General features: G+C 51.7%; 1 protein-coding gene across 1 annotated transcript in view; it reads right to left on the bottom strand.

The window, feature by feature from the left end:
- Nucleotides 1-4,646: 4,646 nt before the first annotated feature.
- LOC139244110 (GPN-loop GTPase 1-like) overlaps nt 4,647-10,000 on the bottom strand; it is a 60,265-nt gene continuing 54,911 nt past the window's right edge. The window contains exons 9-10 of the mRNA XM_070870982.1: nt 8,729-8,925; nt 4,647-4,985 (exon numbers count right to left, since the gene is read on the bottom strand). Of these exons, the coding sequence (XP_070727083.1) occupies nt 4,702-4,985; nt 8,729-8,925 (481 nt within the window). The 3' untranslated portion in view covers nt 4,647-4,701. The remainder of the gene's footprint in view (nt 4,986-8,728; nt 8,926-10,000) is intronic.

Genomic DNA, 10,000 nt, shown 5'->3' with positions numbered 1-10,000 from the left:
CAACAGCCAATCCGAGCGCGGGACGCCCACAACTGGCCAGGCCGCCAGTGAGAGAGCGACCAATCAGCGAAGAGCTAACGCCATGCTCGCTCCGCCCATCGACCGTAAACCTCGCAGGAGCGGCGCGGGAACCGTAAACCTCGCAGGAGCGGCGCGGGAACCGTAAACCTCGCAGGAGCGGCGCACCGTAAAAGCCGGTTTGAGGCCCAGCCGCGGGACAATGGTGCCAGAGGGGTGCTGCCAGTGAGCTGATCCCTACATACTACACAAGCCCAGGAACTACCGACTGGTTAACTTCACAGTGGGGGGGTGGGGGGGAGATAATGGAATCCTTACTCAAAGATACAACAGAAAAACATCCAGAGACTGAAAATATAATAAAGTGAGCCGAATTCTAACAGCAATGTCCTGCCTGACCAACCTCATCCAATTCTTCAAGCAAGTAACAGAAAGGGTAGATAAGGGTAATAGAAACATAGAAAATAGGTGCAGGAGTAGGCCATTCGGCCCTTCGAGCCTGCACCACCATTCAATAAGATCATGGCTGATCATTCCCTCAGTACCCCTTTCCTGCTTTCTCTCCATACCCCTTGATCCCTTTAGCCGTAAGGGACATATCTAACTCCCTCTTGAATATATCCAATGAACTGGCATCAACAACTCTCTGCAGCAGGGAATTCCACAGGTTCACCACTCTCTGAGTGAAGAAGTTTCTCCTCATCTCGGTCCTAAATGGCTTACCCCTTATCCTAAGACTGTGACCCCTGTTTCTGGACTTCCCCAACATCGGGAACATTCTTCCTGCATCTAACCTGTCCATTCCCGTCAGAATTTTATATGTCTCTATGAGGTCCCCTCTCATCCTTCTGAACTCCAGTGAATACAAGCCCAATTGATCCAGTGTTTCCTCATATGTCAGTCCTGCCATCCCGGGAATCAGTCTGGTGAACCTTCGCTGCACTCCCTCAATAGCAAGAATGTCCTTCCTCAAGTTAGGAGTCCAAAACTGTACACAATACTCCAGGTGTGGCATCACCAAGGCCCTGTACAACTGTAGTAACACCTCCCTGCCCCTGTACTCAAATCCCCTCGCTATGAAGGCCAACATGCCATTTGCTTTCTTCACCGCCTACTGTACCTGCATGCCAACCTTCAATGACTGATGTACCATGACACCCAGGTCTCGTTGAACCTTCCCTTTTCCTAATCTGTCACCATTCAGATAATATTCTGCCTTTGTGTTTTTGCCACCAAAGTGGATAACCTCACATTTATCCACATTATACTGCATCTGCCATGCATTTGCCCACTCACCTAACCTGTCCAAGTCACCCTGCAGCCTCTTAGCATCCTCCTCGCAGCTCGCACTTCCACCCAGCTTAGTGCCATCTGCAAACGTGGAGATATTTCATTCAATTCCTTCGTCCAAATCATTAATGTATATTGTAAATAGCTGGGGTCCCAGCACTGAACCCTGCAGTACTCCACGAGTTACTGCCTGCCATTCTGAAAAGGACCCGTTTATCCCAACTCTTTGCTTCCTGTCTGACAACCAGTTCTCTATCCACATCAATACATTACCCCCAATGTGCTTTAATTTTGCACACCAATCTCTTGTGTGAGACCTTGTCAAAAGCCTTTTGAAAGTCTAAATACACCACATCCACTGGTTCTCCCTTGTCCACTCTACTAGTTACACCCTCAAAAAATTCTAGAAGATTTGTCAAGCATGATTTCCCTTTACAATATACATTAATGATTTAGATGAAGGAATTGAGTGTAATATCTCCACGTTTGCAGATGACATTAAACTGGGTGGCTGTGTGAGCTGTGAGGAGGACGCTAAGAGGCTGCAGGGTGACTTGGACAGGTTAGGTGAGTGGGCAAATGCATGGCAGATGCTGTATAGTGTAGGGAAGGTGGCTCAACCGTGGCTAACAAGGGAAATTAAGGATAGTGTTAAAACCAAGGAAGAGGCATATAAATTGGCCAGAAAAAGCAACAAACCTGAGGACTGGGAGAAATTTAGAATTCAGCAGAGGAGGACAAAGGGTTTAATTAAGAGGGGAAAAATAGAGTACGAGAGGAAGCTTGCAGGGAATATAAAAACTGACTGTAAAAGCTTCTATAAATATGTGAAGAGAAAAAGATTAGTGAAGACAAACGTAGGTCCCTTGCAGTCGGATTCAGGTGAATTTATAATGGGGAACAAAGAAATGGCAGACCAATTGAACAAATACTTTAGTTCTGTCTTCACGACAGAAGACAAAAATAACCTTCTGGATGTACTAGCGGACAATGGGTCTAGTGAGAAGGAGGAACTGAACAATATCTTTATTAGGTGGGAAATTGTGTTTGGGAAATTGATGGGATTGAAGGGCGATAAATCCCTGGGGCCTGATTGTCTGCATTCCAGAGTACTTAAGGAAGTGACCCTAGAAATAGTGGATGCATTGGTGATCATTTTCCAACAGTCTATCGACTCTGGATCAGTTCCTATGGACTGGAGGGTAGCTAATGTAACACCACTTTTAAAAAAAGGAGGGAGAGAGAAAATGGTAATTATAGACCGGTTAGCCTGACATCAGTAGTGGGGAAAATGTTGGAATCAATCATTAAGGATGAAATAGCAGCACATTTGGAAAGCAGTGATAGGATCGGTCCAAGTCAGCATGGATTTAAGAAAGGGAAATCATGCTTGATGAATCTTCTGGAATTTTTTGAAGATGTAACTAGTAGAGTGGACAAGGGAGAACCAGTGGATGTGGTGTATTTGGACTTTCAAAAGGCTTTTGACAAGGTCCCGCACAAGAGATTGGTGTGCAAAATCAAAGCACATGGTATTGGGGGTAATGTACTGACGTGGATAGAGAACTGGTTGGCAGACAGGAAGCAGAGAGCCGGGATAAACGGGTCCTTTTCAGAATGGCAGGCAGTGACTAGTGGAGTGCCGCAGGGCTCAGTGCTGGGACCCCAGCTCTTTACAATATACATCAATGATTTAGATGAAGGAATTGAGTGTAATATCTCCAAGTTTGCAGATGACATTAAACTGGGTGGCGGTGTGAGCTGTGAGGGTGCAGGGTGACTTGGACAGGTTAGGTGAGTGGGCAAATGCATGGCAGATGCAGTATAATGTGGATAAATATGAGGTTATCCATTTTGGGGGCAAAAACACAGAGGCAGAGTATTATCTGAATGGCAGCAAATTCAGAAAAGGAGAGGTGCAACGAGACCTGGATGTCATGGTTCATCAGTCATTGAAAGTTGGCATGCAGGTACAGCAGGCGATGAAGAAGGCAAATGGTATGTTGGCCTTCATAGCTAGGGGATTTGAGTATAGGAGCAGGGAGGTCTTACTGCAGTTGTACAGGGCCTTAGTGAGGCCTCACCTGGAATATTGTGTACAGTTTTTGTCTCCTAATCTGAGGAAGGACGTTCTTGCTATTGAGGGAGTGCAGCGAAGGTTCACCAGACTGATTCCAGGGATGGCTGGACTGACATATGAGGAGAAACTGGATCAACTGGGCCTTTATTCACTGTAGTTTTGAAGGATGAGAGGGGATCTCATAGAAACGTATAAGATTCTGATGGGACTGGACAGGTTAGATGCAGGAAAAATGTTCCCGATGTTGGGGACGTCCAGAACCAGGGGACACAGTCTTAGGATAAGGTGTAGGCCATTTAGGACCGAGATGAGGAGAAACTTCTTCACTCAGAGAATTGTTAACCTGTGGAATTCCCTGCTGCAGAGAGTTGTTGATGCCAGTGCATTGGATATATTCAAGAAGGAGTTAGATATGGCCCTTACAGCTAAAGAGATCAAGGGGTATGGAGAGAAAGCAGGAAAGGAGTACTGAGATTGAATGATCTTATTGAATGGCGGTGCAGGCTCAAAGGGCCGAATGGCCTACTCCTGCACCTATTTTCTATGTTTTTATGTTTCACAAATCTGTGCTGACTTGGACCGATCCTGTCACTGCTTTCCAAATGCTCTGCTATTACATCTTTAATAATTGATTCCAACATTTTCCCCACTACCGATGTCAGGCTAACCGGTCTATAATTCCCTGTCTTCTCTCACCCTCCTTTTTTAAAAAGTGGTGTTACATTAGCTACCCTCCAATTCATAGGAACTGATTCAGAGTCGATAGACTGTTGGAAAATAATCACCAATGCATCCACTATTTCTAGGGCCACTTCCTTAAGTACTCTGGGATGTAGACCATCAGGCCCTGGGAATTTATCGGCCTTCAATCCCATCAATTTCCCTAATACAATTTCCTGACTAATAAGGATTTCCTTCAGTTCCTCCTTCTCGCTCGACCCTCGATCCCCTAGTATTTACGGAAGATTATTTGTGTCTTCCTTCGTGAAAACAGAACCAAAGTATTTGTTCTGCCATTTTTTTGTTCCCCGTTATAAATTCACCTGATTCTGACTGCAAGGGACCTACGTTTGTCTTCACTAACACCCGGTCTAAACCCTGGCCCCCAAACTCCATGCCCCAACCATGAGAAGTGGGTTGGGGTCCCAAAAGAGAACAGGCCTCGGTTTCACAAAGTGTCTTTTTATTTATACACAAACATTAACAACAAGCTGGCAAGCCACAAATTAGAGATCAGAGATCAGAGACACCCCCCCGAGCCCCTGGTCATCTCGGTAGCCAGGCTTCCCACACCCTGGGGCCCAGTCGCTGGCTCACGGCACGGCGGGTTGGCACACAGGGCACCACCAGGTGGGTCTCTGGCGACCTGGCGTGGGTCCAAGCTCTGCCCTCTCCACCGCATGTCCCTGAGGGCACTGGCCCTTCTGGTAGATGTGGTACTGCAGGCCTTTCCCCTTCAGCTTGTTGTCCAGCCACCCATTGCTGAACTGGATGGCCTGCTCCAGGAGAGTCTGCAGCTTCTCCACACCCAGCAGGGAGCCCAGCGACATGGGGTGAATCGCGGACAGATACAGCACCTCGTTCTTAATAATATTACCTGCGGATAGAGGGAGAGCAACACAGTGAGGCATGGAAACTAACCGGGAATGGTGGGGGGCGGGGGAAGAGAGGGTGAGAGTGTAGGGGCGGGGGGGGGTAAGGGTCAAGGGGGGTGTCAGGGGGCAGAAGGGTCAGAGCGCACGGGGGAAAGTCAGGGGGGGTAAGAGTCAAGGGGGGTGTCAGGGTGCAGAAAGGTCAGAGGGCACGGGGGAAAGTCGGGGGGGGTTAAGGGTCAAGGGGGTGTCAGGGTGCAGAAGGGTCAGAGTGCACGGGGGAAAGTCAGGGCGGGGGTAAGAGTCAAGGGGGGTGTCAGGGTGCAGAAGGGTCAGAGAGCACGGGGGAAAGTCGGGGGGGGGTAAGAGTCAAGGGGGGTGTCAGGGTGCAGAAAGGTCAGGGTGCAGAAGGGTCAGAGAGCACGGGGGAAAGTCGGGGGGGGTAAGAGTCAAGGGGGGGTGTCAGGGTGCAGAAGGGTCAGAGGGCACGGGGGAAAGTCGGGGGGGGGGGGAAAACGGCCGAGGGGCGAAGGGGGATAGGCAGCCTTCACAGAGGGGCCCACAGTACAACCTGAAGGATCAAACCTTCCTCACAAACATTGGGCAACCATCGACCGCCTCAGAACCGGTCCCGGTCGATGCTGCCACCTTCTCCAGGGGTGGGAGATTAAAGCCTCCCCATCGGGTGACTGTGGAGCTCCTAGTCAGACCCTGGAGCACATCATCAAGCCCTGCCCCCAGAGGGAATACACAGGCAGCCTGCGGGATCTCCACACTGCTACACTGGGAGCTTGGGCCTGGAGATCTGACTTGCAGACGGACTTTTGATTTGCTTTGCGGCAACCATGGGGAAGGTGGTCAGGGGACAGGATAGAGAGCAGCGAAAGGTGTGGGAAGAGCAGACACACCAGGTCGAATAGCTATCCACCTATACATGTTTATTAAACGAACTTTAGGAGAGTTATTGGGGTTAGTCAGGGTGAGGTCCGTCTCTGAGCCGAGACAATGGGGAAGGAGGGGAGAAGTGTATTGGTGCCAGTCAGTCGCGGTGTAGAGCGGGGTGCAGGGGGTGAATCGACCTCGCTGTAATAAATATTGAGCAGCGACAGGAGAAGGGCAGTCCAACGGCCATGGGCACTCGGGTGGAGAGAACAATGATGAGCAGGAGTTACCCGTGCACTGGGGAAGAGAGCAGTAATATCACTTGGTATAATGCCCATGCACCCATACACGTAGACACGTAGACACGTAGACACGTAGACACGTAGACACGTAGACACGTAGACACGTAGACACGTAGACACGTAGACACGTAGACACGTAGACACGTAGACACGTAGACACGTACTACTGGTGTAGTAATGTCCTGTTAGGGAGATGTAACTATCCCAGGTACAGCACACCAGTCACTCTGCAACATTTACTGATCTTCCTTAGGCAGGTGTGGGCACACAGGACCCAACCAGTCCGGTATTTGTGAGCTTTTGTGTATTTGCTAATAAGAACATAAGAATTAGGAACAGGAGTTGGCCATATTGCCCCTCGAGCCTGCTCCGCCATTTAATACGACCATGGCTGATCTGATCATGGACTCAGCTCCACTTCCCCGCCCGCTCCCCATAACCCCTTATCTGCTTATTGTTTAAGAAACTGTCTATTTCTGTCTTAAATTTATTCAATGTCCCAGCTTCCACAGCTCTTTGAAGCAGTGAATTCCACAGATTTACAATCCTCAGAGAAGAAATGGGCGGCCCCTTATTCTAAGATCATGCCCTCTAGTTCTAGTCTCCCCCATCAGTGGAAACATCCTCTCTGCATCCACCTTGTCAAGCCCTCTCATAATCTTATACGTTTCGATAAGATCCCCTCTCATTCTTCTGAATTCCAATGAGTAGAGGCCCAACCTCCTCAACCTTTCCTCATAAGTCAACCCTCTCATCCCTGGAATCAACCGAGTGAACCTTCGCTGAACAGCCTCCAAAGCAAGTATATCCTTTCGTAAATATGGAAATAATCTCATGCACTCGGTGTGTGATGGGTTACAGCAAGAGTTTATCAATAACACAGGATTACACGGGATATACGGCACGGTCACAAGCCATTGGGCCCAACCAGTCCATGCCGGCATTTATACTCCACTCGAGCCTCCTCCCGTCTTTCCCCATCTAAATCTATCGGCATAACCCTCTATTCCCTTCTCCCTCATAAATGTATCGATACTATTCGCCTCAACCCCTCCCTGTGGCAGCGAGTTCCACATTCTCACCGCTCTCTGGGTAAAGAAGTTTCTCCTGAATTCCCCATTGGATTTCTGGGTGACTATCTTATATTGATGGCCTCTAGTTACACTCTTCCCCACAAGTGGGAACATTCTCTCTGTATCCACTCGATCAAACCTTTCACCATTTTAAAGACCTCTATTAGATCACCCCTCAGCCTTTTTTCAAGAGAAAAGAGACCCAAGCCTGTCCATCCTTTCCTGATATGTAACCCTCGCATTTCTGGTATCATCCTTGTAAATCTTCTCTGCACCTCTCCAGTGCCTCTATATCCTGTTTATAATATGGTGACCAGAACTGTACGCAGTGCTCTGTGGTCTAACCAAGGTTCAGTATAACTTCCCGACTTTTCAATTCTACCCCTCCAGAAATAAACCCGAGTGCTGGGTTTGCTTTTTATGACCTCGCTAACCTGTGTCACAACGTTTAGTGATTTGTGTATTTGTATCCGAGATCCCTTTGTTCCTCTATCCAACCCAGACTCCACCCTCCCAGTAATAAGTGACCTCCCTATTCTTCCTACCAAAATATAATACCTTACATTTATCTGTGTTGAACATTTGCCAATTCTTTGCCCATTCTGTAAGTTTATTAATGTCCCCCTGTAATGTGTTACAGACCCCTCAGTATTGACTGTCACCCAACTTGGTGTCATCTGCAAATTTAGAAATTGTGTTTGTGATTCCAATCGTTAATATAAATGGTGACCAACAGCGGTCCCAGCACTGATCCTTGTGGAACACCACCACCCACCTTCTGCCCCTGTGAATAGCTCCCTTTACCCCCACTCTCTGCTTTCTGTCCTGAAGCCAGCTAACGATCCATTCTGCGACTTGTCCCTGACTCTGCATTCTCTGACCTTGTCCATCAGTCTATTATGGGGTACCTTATCGAAGGCCTTTCGAAAATCTAGATAAATTATATCTACTGCACTGCATAAGAGCATAGGAACATCAGAAACAGAAGCAGGAGTCGGCCATTCGGCCCCTCGAGCCTGCTCCGCCATTTAATAAGATCATGGCTGATCTGATCAAGGACTCAGCTCCACTTTCCCGCCCGCTCCCCATAACCCTTCACTCCCTTATCGCTCAAAAATCTGTCTATCTCCGCCTTAAATATATTCAATGTCCCAGCCTCCACAGCTCTCTGGGGCAGAGAATTCCACAGATTTACAACCCTCTGAGGACCTATCTTAGTCTAGCCTTCTTTTATTCATTTAATTAATTAGTTAAAATCTTTATTCAATGATTATTTAGTTATATTAGTTTAACTAGTATAGTCTCCTCTCTCTCTCTCTCTCTCTCTCTCTCTCTCTCTCTCTCTCTCTCTCTCTCTCTCTCCTTTCTTCTCCCCACCCCCCCGCCCCCCCCCTCCCTCCCTCCTCCGCCCTTTACCCCCCAGTCTCCCCCAACCCCCCCCCCGCCCCACATATAGCTCCCTCCCACCCCGCCCGCCCCGCACTCACTGACCCAGCCCGGAGAAGAGCTGTTGGTTGAGCAGGGTGTAGCAGACAGGCTGGGCTAGTTGCAGGGCCCGCAGGGCTCGCTCCCGGTTGAAGTCCGGGCGGAGGATGTCGGAGCTGGGATCAGCCGGAGGGCCGGGACACACGTTGATCCGGCAGTTATAGAACACCAGGAACTGGCCTCCAGGGAAATACAGCACCAGCCTGGAGAGGGAACATAAGGACATCGGCAATAGGAGCAGGAGTCGGCCACCGAGCCCCCACCCCCACCCCCACCCCCTCCCCCTCCCCCTCCCCCTCGTCCCACCAACCCCACCTCCCCCTCCCCCTCGTCCCGCCAACCCCACCTCCCCCTCCCCCTCCCCCTCCCCCTCGTCCCACCAACCCCACCTCCCCCTCCCCCTCGTCCCACCAACCCCACCTCCCCCTCCCCCCACCTCCCCCTCCCCCTCATCCCGCCGACCCCACCTCCCCCTCCCCCTCCCCCCGCCAACACCACCTCCCCCTCCCCCTCCCCCTCGTCCCGCCAACCCACCTCCCCCTCCCCCACCAACACCACCTCCCCCTCCCCCCACCAACACCACCTCCCCCTCCCCCTCGTCCCGCCAACCCCACCTCCCCCTCCCCCTCGTCCCGCCAACCCCACCTCCCCCTCCCCCTCGTCCCGCCAACCCCACCTCCCCCTCCCCCTCGTCCCGCCAACCCCACCTCCCCCTCCCCCACGTCCCGCCAACCCCACCTCCCCACGTCCCGCCAACCCCACCTCCCCCTCCCCTCGTCCCGCCAACCCCACCTCCCCCTCCCCCTCGTCCCGCCAACCCCACCTCCCCCTCCCCCACGTCCCGCCAACCCCACCTCCCCCACGTCCCGCCAACCCCACCTCCCCCTCCCCCTCGTCCCGCCAACCCCACCTCCCCCTCCCCCTCGTCCCGCCAACCCCACCTCCCCCTCCCCCACGTCCCGCCAACCCCACCTCCCCCTCCCCCTCCTCCCGCCAACCCCCACCTCCCCCTCCCCCCACCTCCCCCTCCCCCTCGTCCCGCCAACCCCCACCTCCCCCTCCCCCCACCTCCCCCTCCCCCACGTCCCGCCAACACCACCTCCCCCTCGTCCCGCCAACCCCACCTCCCCCTCCCCTTCGTCCCGCCAACCCCACCTCCCCCTCCCCCTCCTCCCGCCAACCCCCACCTCCCCCTCCCCCCACCTCCCCCTCCCCCTCGTCCCGCCAACCCCCACCTCCCCCTCCCCCCCACCTCCCCCTCCCCCACGTCCCGCCAAC

This window comes from Pristiophorus japonicus, unplaced genomic scaffold (assembly GCF_044704955.1).
Source record: "Pristiophorus japonicus isolate sPriJap1 unplaced genomic scaffold, sPriJap1.hap1 HAP1_SCAFFOLD_204, whole genome shotgun sequence".
Taxonomy (NCBI): Eukaryota; Metazoa; Chordata; class Chondrichthyes; family Pristiophoridae; genus Pristiophorus; species Pristiophorus japonicus.
This window is presented reverse-complemented; position numbering and strand designations above follow the sequence as displayed.